Here is a 25,543-nt window from a genome sequence, read left to right as displayed (position 1 = left end):
CAGTAGTGAAAATTAGTGTATAAATCCAGGCAACAAAATAGATGAATCCAAAAGAGAATGTTAAATGAAAAAATCTTAGAACCACATCAAAGTGATACCAATTTTTTAAAACGTAAAATCAAGCAAAACTGAATACTCTTGCCAAAAATGTTTAAGCTACATATAGATCAGGTCTTAAGGTCTTTCGGGCTTCCCTGATAGCTCAGTTGGTAAAGAATCCGCCTGCAATGCTGGAGACCCTGATTTGATTCCTGTGTTGGGAAGATCCGCTGGAGAAGGACTTTCATGGAAGGACAATCCATGGACTGTATAGTTTATGGGGTCGCAAAGAGTCGGACATGACTGAGCAGCTTTCACTAAGGTCTGACTTCCATTTTAAGGGATAAATAGGGATTAGAAGCACAAGTTAAATTATACCTAATGGAATCAATGAGGCAAATCTAGAAGATGGACACTTTGTAGGACAGTTGGCCTGGTCTCTTCAGCAAAGTGTTATGGAGAAGGAAAAGTGGAGTGTGGGGAGGGGATGTTCTGGATTAAAGGAGGTGTGAGAAATGATCAGTAAAAGACAGTTTTGTACAATTGAAGAAATTTAAATATGAGTAGGTATTATAATGTTTTATTAGGTGTGATGATGTTATAGTTAAATTATAAATTTTTTTTTTTGTAGCTTACTCCATGTGAAGTTTGAGATGAAATGTCATGTTAATACTATAAAATAGCTAAGTGAAAAAGGGGATGGGATAAATTGTTAAGAAATTATAATGATTGTTAAAGTAGTTGTAGAGTATACAGGTGAAATTTTTCATAATAAAAAGTAAAACAAGCAAAATGAAAATATATTGTTTTCTGATGCATCTATAAAATAGTAAAAGATGAAAATGATAAACACTAAATTTGTTACTCTTGTGGAGGGCACATAATATAGTTTTTAAGTAAATTAGTGGAATCATGGGTGTCCTTTTTAAAAAAAGCTTTATTCAGTTATAATTTACATAGTGTAACATTCACCTATTGTAAGGATATAATCCGATAATTTATAATAAATTTAAAGAACTATGCAACCATAACCATAGTTTAAGACATTTCTGTCATCCCCCAAAGTTCCCTTATATCCATTTATAGTCAATCTCAACTCCATCTTCAGCCCCTGGCAAATTCTGATCTGCTTTGTGTTCCTAGAGATTTGCATTTTCTGGTAATCGAATGTGAATGGCTTCCCAGGTGGTGCTAGTTAAATAATCTGCCAGCCAATGCAGGAGACACAAGAGATGTGGGTTTGATGCCTGGGTTGGAAGATCCCCTGGAGAAGGAAGTGGCAGCCCATTCCAGTATTCTTGCCTGGGAAATCCCATGGACAGAGGAGCCTGCTACAGTCCCTGGGGTTGCAAAAAGAGTCAGACACAACTGAGTGCATGCATGCGTGTGCGCACCACACACGCACACACACACGCACACACACACACACAATGTGAATGGACTCATGTATTCTTTTACATTCGACTTCTTTCACTTAGCATAATGTTTATTTTGTTTGTTTGCTAGGCTGTGCCACATGGGATCTTAATTCCCCAATTAGGGATTCATCTCACATCCTCTGTATTGGAAACCTAAAGTCTTAAAACACTGAACTGCCAGGGAAGTCCCTAGCATAATGTTTTTGAGGTTTTTCTATGTTGTTCAGTTCAGTCGCTCCGTCGTGTCTGACTCTTTGCGACCCCATGAATCGCAGCACGCCAGGCCTCCCTGTCCATCACCATCTCCTGGAGTTCACTCAGACTCACATCCATCGAGTCCGTGATGCCATCCAGCCATCACATCCTCGGTCATCCCCTTCTCCTCCTGCCCCCAATCCCTCCTAGCATCAGAGTCTTTTCCAATGAGTCAACTCTTCGCATGAGGTGGCCAAAGTACCGGAGCTTCAGCTTTAGCATCATTATTTCCAAAGAAATCCCAGGGTTGATCTCCTTCAGAATAGACTGGTTGGATCTCCTTGCAGTCCAAGGGACTCTCAAGAGTCTTCTCCAACACCATAGTTCAAAAGCATCAATTCTTCAGCACTCAGCCTTCTTCACAGTCCAACTCTCACATCCATACATGACCACAGGAAAAACCATAGCCTTGACTGTCAATCTAATCACACTAGGACCACAGCCTTGTCTAACTCAATGAAACCAAGCCATGCCTGCGGGGCAACCCAAGATGGGCAGGTCATGGTGGAGAGGTCTGACAGAATGTGGTCCACTGGAGAAGGGAATGGCAAGCCACTTCAGTATTCTTGCCTTGAGAACCGCATGAACGGTATTTCTATGTTGTAGCATGTGTCAATAATTCATCTTACTTTATTGTTGAGTAGCATTCCATTGCATACATGTTGTTTATTCCCTAGTTGATGGACATTTGCTACCAACATCTGATGCATGTCTTTGTGTGGAGGTGTTTTCATTTCTCTTAGGTGGATACTTAGGAGTGAAATTGCTGGGTTGTATGGAAATTTGTGTTTGACTTTTATTTAAGTGTCTTGTCAAGCTGTTTTCCAAAGTGACTGTACTGTTTATCATTCCCACCAGCACCATAAGAGGGTCCCAGTTTCTCCACATCCCTGCCAACACTTGATATTGTCTCTTGTTTTGATTATAGCCAGTGACTATATGAGTGGCTGTATAATTTTAGCTTGCATTTCCCTAATGACTAGTGATTTTGAATATCTTTTTATTTACTCATCGGCTATTCTTGCATCTTATTTGAGGAAATATTTATTCATATCTTCTGCCCATTTTAAAGTGTGTTGTCTTATTATTGTTTCACGCCCAAGGTAAAAGAAACCCAAGTAAGATGGTAGGTGTTGCAAGAGGGCATCAGAGGGCAGACACACTGAAACCATACTCACAGAAAACTAGTCAATCTAATCACACTAGGACCACAGCCTTGTCTAACTCAATGAAACCAAGCCATGCCTGCGGGGCAACCCAAGACAGGCGGGTCATGGTGGAGAGGTCTGACAGAAGGTGGTCCACTGGAGAAGGGAATGGCAAACCACTTCAGTATTCTTGCCTTGAGAACCCCATGAACAGTATGAAAAGGCAATAGATTGGATACTGAAAGAGGAACTCCCCAGGTCAGTAGGTGCCCAATATGCTACTGAAGATCAGTGGAGAAATAACTCCAGAAAGAATGAAGGGATGGAGCCAAAGCAAAAACAATACCCAGCTGTGGATGTGACTGGTTATAGAAGCAAGGTTCAGTGCTGTAAAAAGGAACCTGGAATGTCAGGTCCATGAATCAAGGCAAATTGAAAGTGGTCAAACAAGAGATGGCAAGGGTGAATGTCGACATTCTAGGAATCAGTGAACTAAAATGGACTGGAATGGGTGAATTTAACTCAGATGACCATTATATCTACTACTGCGGGCAGGAATCCCTCAGAAGAAATGGAGTAGCCATCATTGTCAACAAAAGAATCCAAAATGCAGTACTTGGATACAATCTCAAAAACGACAGAATGATCTCTGTTTGTCTCCAAGGCAAACCATTCAATATCACAGTAATCCAAGTCTATGCCCCAACCAGTAATGCTAAAGAAGCTGAAGTTGAACGGTTCTGTGAAGATCTCCAAGACCTTTTACAACTAACACCCAAAAAAGATGTCCTTTTCATTATAGGGGACTGGAATGCAAAAGTAGGAAGTCAAGAAACACCTGGAGTAACAGGCAAATTTGGCCTTGGAATGCAGAATGAAGCAGGGCAAAGACTAATAGAGTTTTGCCAAGAAAATGCACTGGTCATAGCAAACACCCTCTTCTAACAACACAAGAGAAGACTCTACACATGGACATCACCAGATGGTCAACACCAAAATCAGATTGATTATATTCTTTGCAACCAAAGATGGAGAAGCTCTATACAGTCAACAAAAACAAGACCAGGAGCTGACTGTGACTCAGATCATGAACTCCTTTTTGCCAAATTCAGACTTAAATTGAAGAAAGTAGGGAAAACTTCTAGACCATTCAGGTATGACCCAAATCAAATCCCTTATGATTATACAGTGGAAGTGAGAAATAGGATTTAAGGGCTTAGATCTGATAGATAGAGTGCCTGATGAACTATGGAATGAGGTTCGTGACATTGTACAGGAGACAGGGATCAAGACCATCCCCATGGAAAAGAAATGCAAAAAAGCAAAATGGCTGTCTGGAGAGGCCTTACAAATAGCTGTGAAAAGAAGAGAGGCGAAAAGCAAAGGAGAAAAGGAAAGATATAAACATCTGAATGCAGAGTTCCAAAGAATAGCAAGAAGAGATAAGAAAGCCTTCCTCAGTGATCAATGCAAAGAAATAGAGGAAAAGAACAGAATGGGAAAGACTAGAGATCTCTTCAAGAAAATGAGAGATACCAACGGAACATTTCATGCAAAGATGGGCTCAATCAAGGACAGAAATGGTATGGACCTAACAGAAACAGAAGATATTAAGAAGAGGTGGCAAGAATACACAGAAGAACTATACAAAAAAGATCTTCACGACCCAGATAATCATGATGATGTGATCACTAATCTAGAGCCAGACATCTTGGAATGTGAAGTCAAGTGGGCCTTAGAAAGCATCACTACGAACAAAGCTAGTGGAGGTGATGGAATTCCAGTTGAGCCCTTTCAAATCCTGAAAGATGGTGCTGTGAAAGTGCTGCATTCAGTATGCCAGCAAATGTGGAAAACTCAGCAGTGGCCACAGGACTGGAAAAGGTCAGTTTTCATTCCAATTCCAAAGAAAGGAAATGCAAAAGAATGCTCAAGCTACTGCACAATTGTACTCATCTCACATGCTAGTAAAGTAATGCTCAAAACTCTCCAAGCCAGGCTTCAACAATACGTGAACAGTGAACTCCCTGATGTTCAAGCTGGTTTTAGAAAAGGCAGAGGAACCAGAGATCAAATTGCCAACATCCACTGGATCATCGAAAAAGCAAGAGAGTTCCAAAAAAAACATCTATTTCTGCTTTATTAACTATGCCAAAGCCTTTGACTGTGTGGATCACAAGAAACTGTGGAAAATTCTGAAAGAGATGGGAATACCAGACCACCTGACCTGCCTCTTGAGAAATCTGTGTGCAGGTCAGGAAGCAACAGTTAGAACTGGATATGGAACAACAGACTGGTTTCAAATAGGAAAAGGAGTACGTCAAGCCTGTATATTGTCACCCTGCTTGTTTAACTTCTATGCAGAGTACATCATGAGAAACACTGGGCTGGAAGAAGCACAAGCTGGAATCAAGATTGCTGGGAGAAATCTCAATAATCTCAGATATGCAGATGACACCACCCTTATGGCAGAAAGTGAAGAGCTAAAAAGCCTCTTGATGAAAGTGAAAGAGGAGAGTGAAAAAGTTGGCTTAAAGCTCAACATTCAGAAAACGAAGATCATGGCATCCGGTCCTATCACTTCATGGGAAATAGATGGGGAAACAGTGGAAACAGTGTCAGACTTTATTTTTTTGGGCTCCAAAATCACTGCAGATGGTGATTGGGGGCAGGAGGAGAAGGGGACGACAGGATGAGATGGCTGGATGGCATCACTGACTCAATGGACGTGAGTCTGAGTGAACTCTGGGAGTTGGTGATGGACAGGGAGGCCTGGCATGCTGCGATTCATGGGGTCGCAAAGAGTCGGACACGACTGAGTGACTGAACTGAAAGTTCCTTTAGATATTCTTGTTACAGAACCTTTATTAAATATATGACTTGCAAATGTTCTCTTCTAGACCATGACTTGCCTTCTAATGTTCTTAACGTTCTTTTGAAAACAATATTGCAGTCTATTGATTTTTTCTTTTATAAGTCATGCTTTTGGTGTTCATTTAATAACTCTTTACCTAAGCCAAGGCCACAATGATTTTATTTTATGTTTTTAATTATTCCTTGAAAGTCTATGATCCATTTATTTCATTTTAGTAAAATACACATAAAATTTACCGTTTTAGCCATTTTAAAGTATACAGTTTTTGATATTATGTTCATGTTGTTGTGTGCCCATCACCACCATTCGTCCCCACAGCTCTATTCATCTTACAAAACTGAAAATCTGTACCTATTAAATAATAACTCCTCATTTTCCCTCTCCAACACTGGCAGCTACCATTCTACTTTCTGACTTTGATTACTCTGTGTAGCCGATAGAAGTGGAATCATACATAAATATTTGTCTTATTGTGACTGACTTATTTCACTTACTGTAATATCCTCAAGTTTTCATCTGCGTTATAGCGTATTGCAGAATTTCCTTTGTTTTTAAGGTTAATGGTCCAGTTTATTTATATACCACATTTTGTTTATTCATTTGGTGCCGGTTACTTGGGTTGCTTCCATCTTTTAGCTATTGGCAATAATGCTGCTGTAAACATGGCTGATGTTCACATTTGTTCATTTGTTTATTGTACAAATACCTCTTTGATACTCTGCTCTCAGTTCCTTTGGAAATATGCCCTGAAGTAGAATTTCTGGATCATATGTAATTCTTTTTAATTTTTTGAGGTACTTACTGCTTTTATACAACAGCGATACCACCAACAGTGTGCAAGGGTTCCAGTTTCTCCACTTCATTGCAAACACTTGTCTTATTTTTTTCTGGCAGTACCCATCCTAATGGGTCTGAGGTAGTATCTCATTGTAATTTTTATTTGCCTTTCCCTAATGAAGTGATGTTGAGGATCTTTTCATGTGCTTATTGGCCATTCATTTATCTTCCTTGGGAAACTGTCTGTTGTAGTCATTTGTCCATTTTTAAAATTTAGTTGTTTGGTTGTTGTCACTGAGTTTTAGAAGTTCTCTGGATATTCTGGATATTAATCACTTATCAGATACATGATTGGAAGACATTTTCCCCCATTCTGTGGGTTGACTTGTATTCTTGTATTCAAGCAGTATACAGGATACTGCTGAATCCTGTTGCCTGGTATTTTGTTGAGGATTTTTGCTTGATGTTTCATAAGGGATATTAGTTTGTAGTTTTCTTTTCATGTAGTGTCTTTATCTAACTTCAATATCAAGGTTATGCTGGCCTCATAAAATGATTTAGGAAGTATTATCTTCTCTTCAGATTTTTGGGAAAATTTTGAGAAGGATTGATTTAGTTCTTGTTTTTCTTTTTCTTTTTTAGTTGGTAGAAAATTGCCTTACAATGTTGCGTTGGTTTCTGCTGTACAACAGTGTGAATCAGTTATTATTTTTTATATGTATATATTATCCCCTTTCTCTTGATCCCCTACCTCTCCCCCCATCCCACTGCTGAGTTAGTTCTTTAAATGGTAGAATCACCAGTGACACCATCTTGTCCAGGGCTTTTCTTTGCTGGGAGATTTTTGATTACTGATTCAGGCTCTTTGCTGTAATAGTTACAGGTCTGTTCCAATTTCCATTGTTTGTGATTTAGTCTTGAAAGGTTTTGTGTGTCTAGGAATTTTTCCACTTCATCTAGGTTATCCTGTTTATTTCACATATATGTGTTCATAATACTCTCTTATAATCATTTCTGTGTAATGAGTAGTAATGTCCCCATTTTTATTTCTGATTTTAGTAATTTGAGTCTTCTCTCTTTTCTTTCTAAGCCCATCTAGCTGAAGATTTGTCAATTTTAAAAATTTTTTTGAAGAACCAACTCTTGGTTTCATTAATTTTTTTTCCTATTTTTCTTTTCTCTACTTTGTGCTAATCTTCATAGTTTTCCTCTGTTGACGAAAAAAGATGCACAGTGTGGGCGCTGTGAGTTAAGTTTTCTTCCAGGGAAAATGACTGTAGTCTGGGAGACAGCACCTCAGATAGCTCTGAGAAACTGCTTCAGAGAGGAAGTGAAGGAAGGTCAACATATAAGATTGTGGTGAAGAGGGCGTTCAATGCAATCAGGTACTTATTTTACAAAAGATTTTCTGCTAGTCACAAGGAGCTGATGTCATCTTGAAGGAATTTAGTGCTTTTCTAGATATGAGGAGATGCAAGGATTGGGATCATGAAATCAGTTCCTGAAAATATCTGTCTAAAACCCTGCTCCACCAGTTTCCCTGGAGCACAGAGTGCCTCACTCTCCACCCTGAATTCCTCTCAGGGCATGTCAGAGGTCAACAGCTACAGCAGCACAGGGTTCAAACTCTGCAGAGGCAGATGGCAAGTGCCCTTGGCAAGTGCCAATTTGTAGTTGACAAGGGCCCATCATGGTTATAAATTTGACCATATTGGGAGCTGTGAGGGAAGCCCCAAGAAGCTTAGTGTCCTTAAAATTCAGTTAAATTTTACATTAACGTAACATAACAGCAAAAAACTATTCAGGAAATGAGTCTTAGTAGATATAGACCTCCATTAACAAAGTCTTCCCTGATAGCTCTTTTGGTAAAGAATCATCTGCCTACAATGCAGGAGACCCCAGTTCAATTCCTGGGGCAGGAAGATGCCCTGAAGAAGGGATAGGCTACACACTCCAGTATTGTTGGGCTTCCCTAGTGGCTTAGCTGGTAAAGAATCTGTCTGTAGTGTGGGAGACCTGGGATCAATCCCTGGGTTGGGAAGATCCCCTGTAGAAGGGAAAGGCTACCCACTCCAGTGTTTTGGCCTGGACAATTCCATGGGCTGTTTAGGCCATGGGTCGCAAAGAGTTGGACTCGACTGAGCGACTTTCACTTTTCTATTAACAAACCAGCATTTAATATTCATTGAAACATCTTTTCTTCCCAAAATTACCCTTATTTTTACCAAATGTAACCAAATTAAGACTAGATTTTCTCAGAATAATTCTGGTTACGATAAACTTGGCCTGACAATCTATATAACCATAATTGATCTTAGACTTTTTAGCTATGCTGAAACTTTTATGAAGAGTTTTGGACTGAACTTCTCAGGGCCAGGAGAGTCATGCAAAAAGCTTATCACAGATTTCACCTAACAGATCTATGTGAATTCCTCCCTTATTAAGGTCTCTAAAATTTGAGATTTCTGTTATCTGTTAGAGATAGCCTTCCTAAATTATCTAATAAAGCTACTGGAAACTTGAGAGTTTCCACTCTTTGGAGGGATCAGATAGTAAATGTTTCAGCTTTGCTTACAAAAGTATAATTTATCAAATTACTGTAAATAATTAGTCATTAGTTTGAGGGGAAAGGTTTTCTTACACCTGGAAAACAGGCTTAAACCAGTAGTTTTTCAGATAGAAACCATGTAAGTTATAAGCATATTCACCAGTTCTTTCAGTCCTTTTGTTAATCTTGGTAAAGCCATCAGGCTTCTCATTAGAATCCTTTCATTTCTTACCTAGTTCAGCATTATGGTCTGAAAATAAGAAACTTGTATTTATCCAAAAGTCCTTTCTATAAATTTTCTTGAAGAGGAAGCATTTTTGCAAAAGCATCAGAATAAAACCATAACTGTCTATAACAGTAAAAGACTTAAAAAGGCACTTTTAAAATCTGATTACAGTGCAATTAACAAAGGAACTTGGTTATGGCTGTGACAACACTTTGGATAACTGATAACATTTATCAGAATTTTAGGCACTCCATTTAATTTCTGGGATATCTATATTAGTAACATTTACCATACTGTATAACCTAAGGAGATTTATTACTTATTCAACAATACCTCCCATGAATTCAACATACCAAATGAACCTTATTAGTTCAATCTCTCTCTCTAGGATGTTTGAGAAGCCTCCTAAAGCATCCCAAAGTTAGCTAGTGGTCAAAAGTGCTTCATTAGAATTTGATTTAGGACGTTTTGTCAATAAATATCAAAGGGATTTAGGACACTCAGAAAGGTCCATAAGTCACTGTGAAACAGTAGTTACTTGGCCAAAGTAACAATTAAATACTGCAAGGGCAAATGTAGAACAGATTGTTTAAGAGGAAAAGAAACTTGAAAATCCGTTATCAAAGGCAATTTAACATCTTCAGAAAACTTGTCTCTTTTTTAACAGAAAAGCCAAATTTAAGTTTTATACCAGCTTACTTTTAAAGTTCATTTACTCAGCTAAATTTACCACCTAATTTATTTTAGCACAGTTTTAACTTTCAAGTTGTTGAATATCTGGAGAGACCCTAAAATATAATCATTTCTGAAAGTTCACCTAAAGCTTTTTATCTCATTTGTATTTTGTTTCCTTAAAACTTTTTCCACGTTGAGTTAGTTTTCTTGTCAACAAATTTGTAACAGATAAAATAAGGTCTTATTTGACCTCTAGTAAACCTAGGTTCAGGGCTTCCCCTGGTGGCTCAAATGGTAAAGAACCTGCCTGCAATGCAGGAGACCCAGGTTTGACCCCTGGCTTGGGAAGATCCCCTAGAGAAGGGAATGGCAAGCCACTCCATTATTCTTGCCTGGAGAATTCCATGCACAGAGGAGCTTGGTGGGCTACAGTCCATGGAGTCACAAAGAGTCTGACATGACTGAACAGCTATCTCACACACAAACCTAGGTACAACAGGAATATTATACTTAACATTGATAAGCCTAGACATATCTATATAAATCAAACCAACAAGCTTAAGCCACCTTCAATAATTACAGATATCAATTCAGTACTGAATATTTCCCAGATCATGGATCCTAAAATTTATCTTGGGCCAGTTTTTATATATTTAGATTTAATTTGTAAGCTCTTACTTTCAAATCATGGAGAAGGCAATGGCAACCCACTCCAGTACACTTGCCTGGAAAATAACTATGGATGGAGGAGCCTGGTAGGCTGCAGTCCATGGGGTTGCTAGGAGTCGGACACGACTGAGCAACTTCGCTTTCACTTTTCACTTTCATGCCTTGGAGAAGGAAATGGCAACCCACTCCAGTGTTCTTGCCTGGAGAATCCCAGGGACGGAGGAGCCTGGTGGGCTGCCTTCTTTGGGGTTGCACAGAGTCGGACACTACTGAAGCGACTTAGCAGCAGCAGCAGCAGCAGTAGCATCCAGTCTATCAGAGAAGACAATGGCACCCCACTCCAGTACTCTTGCCTGGAAAATCCCATGGACAGAGAAGCCTGGTAGGCTGCAGTCCATGGGGTCACTAAGAGTCGAACATGATTGAGCGACTTCACTTTCACTTACTTTCAAATCAACTAAAATAATTCATTTACAAGTTAACTTTTACACAGAGATCGAACCAGAAATCTCAGTTTTTTTCCACTTGAGTTCAAAAGGCTTTTTCCCCACTCCCCACTTTTTTTTTTTCCTGAGGGCCTGGCCACAGGAGACTGTGTCCCCACTCAGTTGTTTGGCATGAAGCATCTCAACACTGTAGCCTGCAGGCCAGGTCTTGGAGCTAGTGAGCCCAGATGTCAGCTGCCACATCAGCAGTATTCACATCACTGAATTTTCCCCAGTATGTCTGTCACCAGTGTGTGTCCCCAGGGTGAACCGCAACCACCCCTCACCTTTGCAGGAAACTCTCTGAGATGAGCAGATAGATATAGTTCAGGTTTCTATCAAATTACTGCTTTTTCCCTTGGCCTTGGTGTGTGTGAGGTTTTGTGTTCAGCCTTTAAGAGTGAGATCTCTATTTCCCCTAGTCCTGTGGGGCTCCTGTAGTTAAGTAAGCCCCACTAACCTTCAAAGCCAAATGCTCTGGGAGCTCATCTGCACCTGTGGGTTAAGGGGCCTGACTCGGGGCTCAGAACTCTTATTCCTCTGGGAGAACCTCTGAAATATAATTACTCTCCAATTTGTGGGTCACACACCTGGGGAGTTTGGGATTTGACTATATCACAAGTCCACCCCTTCAACTCATCTCATTGTTTTTTTTCTTTTATGTCTTTAGTTGTAGAAAATCTTTTCTGATAGGTTCTAGTTTTCTTCATAGTTTTTTTTTTGTTTGTTTTTGTTTTTTTTAAACATACTAGTCTCTTAAATCATGTAGAAAACAAAAAGTATAGTCACGTGTCATTGTTACAATAATACTGGCTTTTATAATTACCCATTTATTATAATGTTTGTTTCCCCATGTGGCTTTGAGTTACTGTCTAATGTTCTTTATACCTTCCCAGCACTATCTTGAGCACTTCTGGCAGGTCTAGTGGTCACTAACTCCTTTGGATTTTGTTTTTCTGGGAATGTCTTGATTTTAGATTCTTGGTTGAAAGTTTTTTTTAATCTTCAGTATTTTTAATATTTCAGCCCATCATCTTCTGGCCTTCAAGTTTCTGCTCATGATTTTATTGAGGATCCTTGTATATGATGACTTGCTTCCTCTTGCTGCTTTTATGATTTTTCTCTTTGTCATTGTCTTTTGAAAATTTATTATAATGTGGCTTGCTGTAAGTCTTTCTTGAATCCATCTTACTTGGAGTTCTTTAAGCTTCTTGGATGTTTATAGTCATATCTTTCATCAGATTTGGGAAGTTTTTAGTTACTATTTCCTCATATAGTCTGGCACTTCCTCTTTCTTTTCTCCTCCTAAGACTCCTACAGTGTGTCTGTTGTCCTGCTTGATGGTGTCCCACAGGTCCCTTAGGCTCTGTTTGCATTTCTTTAATCTTTTTCTTTCTGTTTCTCAGCCTAGATAATTTCTGTTTTCCTATCTTTAAGTTTATTGATTCCTCCTTCTGCATGCATATCTCTGCCTTTCAGTCTCTCTAATGAATGTATTGTTTCAGCTATTGTACTTTTTAGCTCCAGAATTTCTTTTTGGTATCTTTTGGATTTTTTAATCTCTATTTATATTTCCATTTTGTTCACACATTGTTTTAAAGTCTTTGTTGAATATAACTGCCGTAAATAAGTCTTTTCCAGGAACAGTTTCTATTGATTTTTTTTTCCTTTCAATGGCTTGTACATTCCTGTTTCTTTTATGCCTTGTGATTTTTTTGTGGAATATGAATCTAGTACTGAGTCTAACATTTGAGTGTAGTAATGTGGTAACTCTGGAAATCAGATTCTCCACCTTCCGGGGATTGGTGGTGGTTGTTTTTTTTGTTGTTGTTGTTATCAGCTGTGTGTTTCACAGAACAACATAACATGTAAGCTTAGTGTCTTAGGTATTTAATGAGCCTTTCCTTAGGTATTTGTAGTCACTTTCTAATTTTCCCCTTATAGGCAATTGTTTTTTAGTGGCCTGTTTTTTAATGTCTGGTTCTCAAAAATGGAAAAGCAAAAAATGAAGTGGGTGTGGGGAGAGGACTAGCCTTTTAAATCCACTGGAAGTCACTTCAGCTGGAGGGGGAAGGTCTTACAACAATGAGGGGGAAGTACAGCAACAATGACTGCCTATCTGTCTGTCTCTTGGTCTGCATCTCTGTGATGAGAAACAATAATTAGTGACCAGAGTACAGATCCCCATTATTTGGAGGAGAAGTTCCTTTCTGCCCACCCTGGCTCCCATAAGTTGTGTTCAAACTACTCCAGGAATATGCACACATCACTAAGAGTGGTGGATGGGTAGTTGCTATTGTACTGAGATATAAAATTGACCAAACTTTACTGCGGTATACCACCCAAGTGTTCCCCTGAAATTTGCAAGCCTTCAACAGACTTCAGAGTTCCAAAATAGTTGTTTCAAAATCAGACAGATTCTGCCAGTGCAATTATTGTCTGTGTGAGGACTCAGGTTTCTGGTGCTTCCTACTCTGCCATCTTCACAGAATCTTCTCCATGATCTAATTTTGAGTTAATTTTTATGTGTAATGTGAACAGTTCACATTCAGTTTTTGCGTGTCTGTATCCAGTTTTCCCAGAACCATTTGTTTAAAACAATTTTATTTCTTTAATGAAGTACCTTGACGTTTTCATGAAAAATTAACCATAAATGTGAAGGTTTATGTCCTATCTCTCAATTTTGTTCCAATGATCTATACAGCTATACTTGCACAAATACCATACTGTCTTTTTAATTATATTCTTGACACATAATAGGTGCTCAAAATTTTAGTTAAATTGAAATTGACTCTACCAGGAAAATGTTGCAGGGAAGAGAACACTTACTCTGCTGCAGTGGGTGAATCACTGGAGTTACCTGGTAGCATTGAGGGCAGCTACCTGAGGCTCCTCGTGGGCTGTGCGGCAATGGTAAGTGTGGATGACAGAAGACATATGTATATATACATATGGATATAGATACAGGGATCTGTTATATGTGTATATACATATTAAAGGTTCTGATGTCCCTTTACATTTTTAATTCCATCTAAAACTTCTTTTAACCAAAAGAATTAAATTTCAGCTGATTCCTCAAGAGAAAGAGAAGGACCCCAAAGGGAGGAAATTACTTTACCTTATGTATATCACAAACAAACCAAAATATAACACTCTCATTTTATTCTAAATCCTTGTGTCATATCACTCTGAAACTATTCTAAACATTTAGTGGAAATTACCAGTGTTTATGCTTTTAACCTTAATTTCTGGATTCCAGCCTATACGTAAGTCTTTGTTGGGGAGGGGTAACTTTGACAATATGACTTTTAAATTTGCATATTCTGAGGTAAATCACGCAGTTTCTACTCAAAAATAACTTTTTAAGAGGTTTTGAACTTAAGGCCAGTTATTCTCTTATTTTTTCTGTTTCTCATACATACATAACTTAGTTATTTTTTGTGGCCAGAATAGATGTTTTCTTATTTTGTGTTTGCCAGTCTTTTTCTCTTCTGACTTACTGTTAGTGTTTAATAATTGGGGGCTTATAAAATTAAATGAAAAGTTCTAATTTTGATTATTTGGACAGAAAATTGATATTGAATTGGCTAGACTTATTAAAGAATATGTGTTCTTACACTTGCTGCATCTTTGTCTTTTTTCTTTTGAGGTGTGCATGTTGTGAAAGGTGGGGTGGTATGTGGTTTATTTATTTTTGTTTCATTTCTCTAGTTTCCTATCAAGGCGTCTTTTGAGAACTTCTGTCCTTAGGCTGAAAAGAAAGTTTATGCCTCACTAAAAAAAAAAAAAATCGAGGACAAAATTTGGGATAGGCATGCTGGTAATGGTTCACTTCAGTTCAGTTCAGTTATTCAGTCGTGTCTGACTCTGCAACCCCATGAATCGCAGCACACCAGGCTTCCCTATGCATCACCAACTCCCGGAGTTCACCCAAACTCATGTGCATCAAGTTGGTGATGCAGTCCAGCCATCTCATCCTCTGTTGTCTCCTTCTCCTCCTGCCCCCAATCCCTCCCAGCATCAGGGTCTTTTCCAATGAGTCAACTCTTCGCATGAGGTGGCCAAAGTATTGGAGTTTCAGCTTCAGCATCAGTCCTTCCAAAGAAATCACAGGGTTGATCTCCTTCAGAATGGACTGATTGGATCTCCTTACAGTCCAAGGGACTTGCAAGAGTCTTCTCCAACGCCACAGTTCAAAAGCATCAATTCTTCAGTACTCAGCTTTCTTCACAGTCCAACTCTTACATCCATGCATGACCACTGGAAAAACCATAGCCTTGACTAGATGGACCTTTGTTGGCAAGGTAATATCTCTGCTTTTCAATATGCTATCTAGATTGGTCCTAAGTTTCCTTCCAAGGAGTAAGCGTCTTTTAATTTCATGGCTGCAGTCACCATCTGCAGTGATTTTGGAGCCCAAAAAAATAAAGTCTGACACTGTTTCCACTGTTTGTCCATCTATCTCCCATGAAGTGATGGGACCAGATGCCATGATCTTAGTTTTCTGAATGTTGAGTTTTCAGTCAACTTTTTCACTCTCCAGTTTCACTTTCATCAAGAGGCTTTTTAGTTCCTCTTCACTTTCTTCCATAAGGGTGGTGTCATCTGCATATCTGAGGTTATTGAGATTTCTCCCGGCAGTCTTGATTCCAGCTTGTGCTTCTTCCAGCCCAGCGTTTCTCATGATGTACTCTGCATAGAAGTTAAGTAAGCAGGGTGACAATATACAGGCTTGACGTACTCCTTTTCCTATTTGGAACCAGTCTGTTGTTCCATGTCCAATTCTACCTGTTGCTTCCTGACCAGCATACAGGTTGCTCAAGAGGCAGGTCAGGTGGTCTGGTATTCCCATCTCTTTCAGAATTTTCCACAGTTGATTGTGATCCACACAGTCAAAGGCTTTGGCCTAGTCAATAAAGCAGAAATAGATGTTTTTCTGGAACTCTCTTGCTTTTTCGATGATCCAGTGGATGTTGGCAGTTTGATCTCTGGTTCCTCTGCCTTTTCTAAAACCAGCCTGAACATCAGGAAGTTCACGGTTCATGTATTGCTGAAGCCTGGCTTGGAGAATTTTGAGCATTACTTTACTAGTGTGTGAGATGAGTGCAATTGTGTGGTAGTTTGAGCATTCTTTGGCATTGCCTTTCTTTGAGATTGGAATGACAACTGACCTTTTCCAGTCCTGTGGCCACTGCTGAGTTTTCCAAATTTGCTGGCATACTGAGTGCAGCACTTTGACAGCATCATCTTTCAGGATTTGAAATAGCTCAACTGGAATTCCATCACCTCCACTAGCTTTGTTCGTAGTGGTGCTTTCTAAGGCCCTCTTGACTTCACGTTCCAGGATGTCTGGCTCTAGGTGAGTGATCACACCATTGTGATTATCTGGGTCGTGAAGATCTTTTTTGTACAGTTCTTCTGTGTATTCTTGCCACCTCTTCTTAATCAGTAGCCATCAAAAAATAGACGACAAAAAGACTGGAGCTGCTGTCTTTAAAGTAGTGAAATCCAGAGGCTGATTAGTTACCATCATTATGCTATACCTGACTTTCCCAATGGCTCAGCAGTAAAGAATCTGCCTGCAGTGTGGGAGAGGCAGTTCGATTCTTGGGTCAGGAAGATCCCCTGGAGTAGGAAATGGCAACTCACTCCAGTATTCTTGCCTGAAAATCCCATGGACAGAGGAGCCTGGCATGCTAAAGTCCTTGGGGTCACAAAAAAGTTAGACACAACTTAGCAACTAAACAACAACAACAAAGGCAAGAATACTGGAGTGAGCTGCCATTTCCTTCTCCAGGGCGTCTTCCCAACCCAGGGATCAAACCTGGGTCTCCTGCATTGCAGACAGACGCTTTACCATCTGAGCCACTAGGGAAGCCCGCATGGACGCTCAACAGTGTTTTAAGCATTGTTGTATTCATTGCTTTAAAATGAAACGTTATCAGAATACACTGGAAGTATTTTATGAAGCAGATTTAGAGTTCTATCTATACCACTTAGCAGGAGAATCACTAATGGGTAAGTTAAACTTCTTGTGACCATTATTATTTTCTGGGGAAATTATTCTTGCTCTATCAGTTTCTTAATGATGTTAATGAGATTCAAATAAAGGGATGTTTCTGTAAGTGTTTTGAAATATGAAGTGCTTTACAAGCATTTTAAATATCATTTGTATATATTAAACACTGATACATAAGTTTTTTTTCTTTCAAACTCTTTCTAAAAGATAATGTAAAAGGAAGAGGATGAACAGTCATTGAACTGTTGGATTATTTGCTCACAAATATAATTGAAATGGGTAAAATAGGGAATATTAAAGCTCAAGAATGTGGGACATAGGGAAAACCTGTGAGAGAAAGGAGCATTTTCTTCAGTCTGTCTTATGACAGGAAAGGAAATGATACTTTTCTTAGAGAACATATAAAATCTGTAATTTTGCATAGTTGAGTAGATTATGATAAAATCATCTCTTTATCATTCATGTGTAAAATATATATAAAAATTGTTTTCAAATATACTGTAAAACTTTGAGTAATACAAGGCTAGAATAGTTAAGGCAATGTGGTATGGCACAAGGGTAGACATGTAGGTTGACAGAGTAAAGTTGAGTCTAGAAAGAAGCTTTAATATTTATGTTGAATTAATTTTGAACAAGAATGTCAAGACAAGTTCAAAGGGAAATAATAATCTTCTTAACAAATAATGCTAGGTAGCCACATGCAAAAGAATGAATTTGGACCCCTTCTTCATATCATACAAAAAAAATACCCCAGAAACTTAAAAGTAAGAGCTAAAATTATAAAGCTCTTAGAAGAAAATGTAGAAGTAAATCTTGGTGACCCTGAGTTAGTCAGTGATTTCTTGGATAAACTGGATTTTGTCAAAAGTAAAACTTCTGTGATACCAAGGATACTTTTCACATCAAGAATGTGAAAAGACAAGCCACAGAATGGGAGAAAGTATGTGCAAGTCATGTTGTTTTTAGAATATATAAAGTACTCCTGCAACTCAGAATAAAAAATAACCCAATTAAAACTTGGGCAAAATATCTAAGTAAACAATGATATACCAATGTCCAGTAAGCACATGAAAAGATACTTAGCACGATTAGCCATCAGAGAAATACAATTCAGAACCACAATGAATCTCATTCACACACACTTCACTCACTGGAGTATTTATAATTTAAAGAGATGCATAATAACAAATGTTGGTGAGAATGTGGTGAAATTAGAACCCTCATTCACTAGTACACTGATAGGCTGTAAAATAGTACAGTCACTTTGGAAAACTATTTGGCAGTTTTTCAAATGGTTACACAGACCATATGTCCCAGAAAATCTACTTACAGATATATACCTGGATATATAAGAGATCTGAAAACATGTCCACACAAAAACCTGCATGAATGTTTATAGCAGCAATATTCACGGTACCCAAAAGAAGGAACAATTCAAATGTCCATCAACTGATGAATGGAGAAATAAAATATGGTGTATCCATTAATGGGATATTATTTGGCAGTAGGAATGACGTGCTGATAGATGCTATAATATGGATGAACCTTGAAAACATTTTGCTAAGTGAAAGAAGTCAGTCACAAAAGACCTTATACTATATGATTCCATTTATATCAGATATCCAGAATAGCCAAATCTATACAGACAGAAAGTAGATCAGTGTTGCCTAGAGAACAACTGAGGGGTCAGGAATTAGGAGAGAATGGGAGATGATGCTAGTAAGTTGTGGGTTTCTTTTTGGGCTGATGAAACTTTTTGAATGGGTTATGGCTGTACAACTCTGAGTATATTAAAAAATAATTGTGCTAATTAATTAAATGGATAAATTGTATGGTACATGTATAAAAATAATTTTAAAATAAAGCAATTACCCAACTCAAAAAATGTAAAGAAAAGGACATTTGCATATGTGTTTCTGCTGATTATCACCTGAAGATAGAGAAGAATCAGATGGTTGATTTGTCTCTTAATTATAATTTTTCTTTCATTTTCCATGCTTCTAGTGGCCAACTAGGTTTATTCAATGCGTGCACTTTTGTGTTGATTGATAGTGAATCTTAATTCATTTTTGACAGGAATTGGGTTCTTCTCAGACTTTGTCCCATGATGGAGGATTCTTCAATAGACTGGAAGATGATGTTCATAAAATTCTTACTAGAGAAAAAAGAAGAGAACAGCTTACAGAATATAAAGGAACAGATAATTACACAGCTCATGAACACAACCAGGCATGTAAAATAGAAAATTCTCTTAAAATCACAGTGAAATTATTTTTCATTTTTTAAAAATGTAAACAGTAGAATTCAGTTATGATTGTATAAAACTATAGTTTTAGAGTATTATCTTAGTCATTATTACACATAGATATTTATATTAAAAAGTGTGAGGTACTTCATTAATTGGTTAATATTTATTGAGCATGTGCTATAGTGCTCAGTATTGTTAGGCATCTGTATCGGGGAGTGGGAATATCAAGATGGTTAAGACCATCCTTGACTTGGACACTCAGGGTAGTTAGGGATAGGAGGAAGTAGACTGTAAAGAGAATATCACTCAGCATGATAAAGGATTTAAGAGGGAGAGGAACAATTAAAAAAAAATTTTTTTAATAGAAAAGGTAATAGACCACTCCTTGGGTAATTGGGAAAGGTATATAAAGAAGTGACATTTGCAGTGGAGTTGAATGCAAATAACTGTATAAACTGAGAAATAGAGAAAAACCTAAGGGAGCTGCAAGAGCAATGGCCCAGAGCAATGAAAAGCCTTTAGACTGAATATTCAGGAAACTGAAAAATTATGCATCTAAGAAGTAAAGACTTAAGTGAGTGTGGGATAACATGATTAGAGAAATAAATTGGAATTAAGTTATAAATGTCTTTTGATATGAAAATAAGAAGTTAGAATTTTGTCCTGCAAACCAGGGATTACAAACTATAGTTGGTCTGCAGTCTGATTTTGTAAGGCTCACAAGCTAAGACTGGTACTCACGTTTTAAGATACTGTTTGGAAAAATACAGAAAAAAAAAAAACAAAACAAAAGATATTATCATATAGAGACCTCTGAGTTTGCATTTATTTTTCCCACCATAAACCACCAGTCTTCTATTTTACTTCCTCTTAAACTATGAATCTGTTTTTTACCTTCTTTTGCCCTCTAGTCTATCAGTAACTATCTTCTCAGCCTGGAGCTTGTAATAAGTAATTTCAGTCATGTCCCCATGAACGCTTTCCCTTACTTCCTTGATTTTCTGGCATTCCCTTCACGTCAGTATGCAGCATTTGCTTTCACAGTCCTGTCTGCCTTCTCTATTACAATTTAATTTCTGTCTAACCAGGTATTCCTAGACAATACTCTTTCCCGTTTATATTCTTTTCTGAAAATCAGTGCTGTGTAACTTTTGCCATATCCTCATTTCTACTTAATGGTGGTTTGATTCATTTTTTTCTGACTTCATTCCTTCCAGTGGCTATTTCACATTGAAAAGCCCATTTTCCATCCTTTTACTGTCTTCAGTGGATGTTAGTTTTTTGTTTCCTCTGATAAATTTAGTCATTCAACAAATTAAATAGTTAAACTGTGTTGTTATATAGGACACACAGACGGAGCCAGACTCTTAAGAATTTTTTATTCCAATACAGCAATAATATCGCTTTATAAAAACACTGTATCACATGAAACTTTATTTTCAGCTTAGTATGGGACATCCTTGCCTGCCCTCAGGTACTTGTGAGCTTTGTCCTTTCTAGCACTGAATTAAATTTGGTGTTTTCCTGAGTTGCCTTGACTGTCAAATTTTGTGTACAATGCAAGCAGCCATGTTAACATTTATAGGTAGTGTATTTGTTTCCTCTTTTTACGTTGATTTTGATTTTTCCCTTTGTGGTTTATATCTTATTCTTTAAGCCATCTCAGATCATTGTAAGAATGATATTAATATACTCAAGCAAGTAATTAGGTGTTTCACATCTTTTGTAGAGCAAAATTGGGTACACATAAGTTAAATTATTAATTAATGTTAATGATATTTTAAAGTCAAAGTGACAGTCAGTGTAGTAGAAAGAGAATATAGTCTCTGAAATCAAAGAAGCCTAATAACACAAAATACAGCACTGCAGCTTGTCAGCTCTGTTATGTTGGAATGAAATTACCTGCCTTTCATGGACTATTGTTATGAAAGTTAGCAATCATGGTATAAAATATTAGAGCATTTGTACACAACATGTGCTTAATAAAGATCATTGTTTTTGTACAAGGTAGGAAAAGTGGAAAGTCAAAAAAAGGTAATTCATAGGAATAGAGATGAGAGATGGCTTTCTTAGGAGAAAATAATTTTTGAATTGGAATTTAAAGGACAGTAGAATTTGAACATGCGGAGGTGAGGGAGGAGAAGCTGGAATGCCATGAATAAAAGGATTGAGGCAGTCAAGTATAAACCAGTTTAAGACAAGATTCATTGAGTGTAGTATAAGTTTGGCACAGTGGGTTTGGAAGGATTATGGAGGACTTAAAAGCCTGATTTATGATTTAGTCAGGAGATAAAAAAGAATTTTTTAAAGTTTTTGAGCAGAAGACAAAATTCTACATGGTAATATTAATTTCACTGCAGTGCCTAGGAATAACTGAAGGAAGGTGAAGACTAGTGATGGGAATCAGACAATAGGCAGTATGGTGAGGATGTAGAAGAGCAAGAACAGATTACTAGTAGTACTGTCACTTGGTGTAGCCATTTTGGAGAACAATGTGGCATTAACTTTCACAGTTGAAGATGATGGGTGGACTGTGTGTTCTAGAAATTCTGCCTTAGATTAAACCCTGGAGACATCTTCAAGAAGAATGATTCAAGCTCAGTTGTTTGTGACAACAAAGTCAGTAGAAGAAATGAATGAGTTATAGCAATACATAACAACATGAATGAATATCAAAAACATAATCTTTAATGAAATAAGCAAGTCACCAAATAGTAATAGTTTGATACAGTTTATATAAATTTCAAAAAATAGAAAGTTTAACTGATTGCTCAGGGATACATCTGTATGTTGTAAAAGACTATTAATAATGAAGAGAGTGACACAAATTCATAACAGAGGATAGTCTTAGCAATGGGGGAAAAGAATACAATTGGGGAGAGAAATGTGGGGGATGCCAAAATATTGGTAATGTTTACATAATCTGCATATTAGTTTATTTTTCTTTTTACTTGTCATGTCAATTTACATATTCTTTGGCACATGTAAAATTTTTCATAAGTAAAAAAGCTGAGTATTTTGTCATGTCATTGAGTGTAGTGGGGGGAAAAGGAATATTTGAGGCCATTTAAAAATACTCTTTTTTTATCTACCTCCTTCCTCTCCTCCTCACACTCCTTTTTCAGGGAAACCCTTTTTGCAAACATTAAAATCATTTTAAACTGTGTATTAGTGTACCAGAAATTTTTAAAGGTGAAAAATACATCCACGCTAATTCAATCAGTCTTTAACATTTGGTTTCATTTTTGTATAGTACTTTTCCAGTACTATACATTTTGTATAGTACTTTTAAAACACTACATGCATAGGTATTTTTAAAATAACTAACAATAAGGAATATAGTTTTTGTGGCCCCTTTTCTAAACTGTAGTTATATTCTGTCAAGTCAACATTCTGTAATTGTTCATTACTATTTTTTTTAACTATTTTCTGTAAGTTTTTTTTTTAAGGTTTATTGTTTTATTTATTTTGGCTCTGCTGGGTCTTTGTTACTGCACACATGGGCTTTCTCTAGTTGCAATGAGCAGGGGTTACTGTTTGTAACCCTATGGTGCGCAGGCTTCTCATTGTGGTGGCTTTTCTTCTGCAGGGCACAGGCTTTAGGTACTTGGGCTTAGTAGTTGTACCAAGGACCTAGGGCACAGGCTCAGTAGTTATGGCACACTGGTTTAGTTGTTCCAAGGCATTTGAGATCTTCCCAGACCAGGGATCAAACCCATGTCATCTGCATTGGCAGGCAGATTCTTAATCACTGGACCACCAGAGAAGCCCTACTACCCTATTACTGAACATCTAGGTTGTTTAGAATTGGTCACCTGGTATTCATTGAATATATTCATTTATTTACTTTTTTGATGAATTTGTCCTTGGAATAAATATATTCTTAAAAATAGTAGTTGCATCAAAGCATGTAAACACCTGTATTGCTCTTGATATGTATCAACATTGTCTTCTGGCAGCAGGATATGAAGTTACTAACTTCGCCACAGCTTCGTTGTATGTGTTTGTGTGTGCGTGTGTATGCATGCTGACTCACTTCAGTCGTGTCCAACTTTGTGACCCCATGGACTCTGTAGCCCATCAGGCTCCTCTGTCCATGGGATTCTCCAGGCAAAAATACTGAAGTGGGTAGCCAATCCCTTCTCCAGGGGATCTCCCTGACCCAGGGATCGAACCCAGGTCTCCTACATTGCAGGTGGGCTCTTTACCGTCTGAGCCACCAGGGAAGCCCACAGCTTCACTGGCATTCCCTCTAATGGTCTTTAGTGCTCTGTTTTATTAACTGCCTTTGTAGCGTATTTCACTCTGTTGTTCCATAAATACCTTAGGCTCACTATGCTGAAACTTGAGGTCATCATTTACTTCCCAAACCAAGCATTCAACTTGACTTCATCATTTCTGTTTGGGGTTTTGTCATTTTATCCAGATATTCTGACTGTGAATCTCCGTTTTCACTTTTCTGTTTCTCAAAGTTTGGGAATTTTTAATCTCTGAAATAGTTCTCAGATATATCTTCTCTTCCACTTTACATTTCTCTTATTTAGAATCTCATTATCTCTTACTGGTATTATTTCAGTAACCTAATAAGACTTCCTGCCTCCTGCCTTCTAATTCTAGGTAATTTATCTTATACACTGTTAATAGATGACTTTTTAAAGAGTAAGACTTCCATCCTGCCACACCATGTACTTAAGCTTCAGTGGCTGTTGAATCATTCACTAAAGCCCTCAAGCTTTTCAAATGAAGAGTCCCAATCCATTTAACCAATCCCAAAATAAATTTAGTAGGTTGCTACTAGCACTCTCAAAAAAAAGTCATCAGCATATATGACATCTTTTCATATTTTATGACATTTGTTCCAGTGTACATATGTTTATATATATAAATACAAATATATATACATACACTGACATGTTTATGTATTGAGTCATGATGTAAAACATTCCTTAACGTGGGTCTCGTCAAATAAGTTTGAAAACATTGTTCTACAGTGTAGCTTCAGCCTAAATAACTTTAGTCATACTCTTTCCAGTTTTTTCTTCTAGCCAGATCAGAGCACTCCTGTCACAATGCTGAATCGTTCCCAGCTTTGCTCAAGGTTCATTTCACATGTCATCTACCCTGATGTTTTTTCTCATTTCCCTGTTCCAGCCCCAAACACAGAAAACCTGGATATGATCTTTCCTTTTTTCTCTATATCCTGTAGCATTTTGGTTTTCTTATGGCACATTTCACACAGCACATTTTTATTTGTTGTTTGTAGACTACAGATCCCTTGTGGACATAGATTTATATACCTTTTTATTTTCATTTTAGTATAGTCCATTTAGAAGATAATTTTAAACTTTATTTAATGAAATATAACACTTCATAAAAAATGAGTGTACCTTATAACAGTAAGATTTTCTGTTTTAAAAAGTGCCATTTGTTGTAAAAATTCTAGAAATAACTAAGTGAATAGCTTAGTTAGAAATAGCTAAGTGAAGAACTTATAATGCAAAAATAAATATTTGAGGGCTTAATATATATTTGCTAGATATTAAGTACTTAAATTTATTATTTCATCTAATTCTCACAGTTAAATAAGCAGGGTGACAATATACAGGCTTGATGTACTCCTTTCCCTATTTGGAACCAGTTGGTTGTTCAATGACCAATTCTAACTGTTGCTTCTGGACCTCCATACAGATTTCTTAAGAGGCAGGTCAGGTAGTCTGGTATTCCGATCTCTTTGAAAAACTTCCACAGTTACATTGTGATCCACACAGTCAAAGGTTTTGGCATATTCAATAAAGCAGAAGTAGATGTTTTTCTGGAGCTCTCTTCTTTCTTGATTATCCAGTGGATGTTGCCAATTTGATCTCTGGTTCCTCTGCCTTTTCTAAATCCAGCTTTAACATCTGGAAGTTCACAGTTCACATACTATTGAAACCTGGCATGGAGAATTTTGAGCATTACTTTGCTCGCATGTTAGATGAGTGCAATTGTACAGTAGTTTGAACATTCTTTGGCATTGCCTTTCTTTTGGATTAGAATGAACACTGACCTTTTCCAGTCCTGTGGCCACTGCTGAGTTTTCCAAATTTGCTGGCATATTGAGTGCAGCACTTTCACAGCATCATCTTTTAGGATTTGAAATAGCTCAACTGGAATTCCATCAC

The 25,543-nt window shown here is 37.6% G+C and overlaps 1 protein-coding gene across 3 annotated transcripts in view; it reads left to right on the top strand.

Annotated features, from left to right (window-relative positions):
* The window catches only part of GKAP1 (G kinase anchoring protein 1), an 87,698-nt gene that overhangs the window by 45,738 nt on the left and 16,417 nt on the right, over nt 1-25,543 (top strand). For 2 of the 3 annotated variants that reach the window (XM_040244484.1, XM_040244493.1), the window contains one exon: nt 19,211-19,363. The exons of the other annotated variant lie outside the window; for it this stretch is intronic. In XM_040244484.1, the coding sequence (XP_040100418.1) occupies nt 19,211-19,363 (153 nt within the window). The remainder of the gene's footprint in view (nt 1-19,210; nt 19,364-25,543) is intronic. 3 annotated transcript variants of the gene reach the window in all.

Source organism: Oryx dammah, unplaced genomic scaffold (assembly GCF_014754425.2).
Source record: "Oryx dammah isolate SB20612 unplaced genomic scaffold, SCBI_Odam_1.1 HiC_scaffold_1, whole genome shotgun sequence".
Taxonomy (NCBI): Eukaryota; Metazoa; Chordata; class Mammalia; order Artiodactyla; family Bovidae; genus Oryx; species Oryx dammah.
This window is presented reverse-complemented; position numbering and strand designations above follow the sequence as displayed.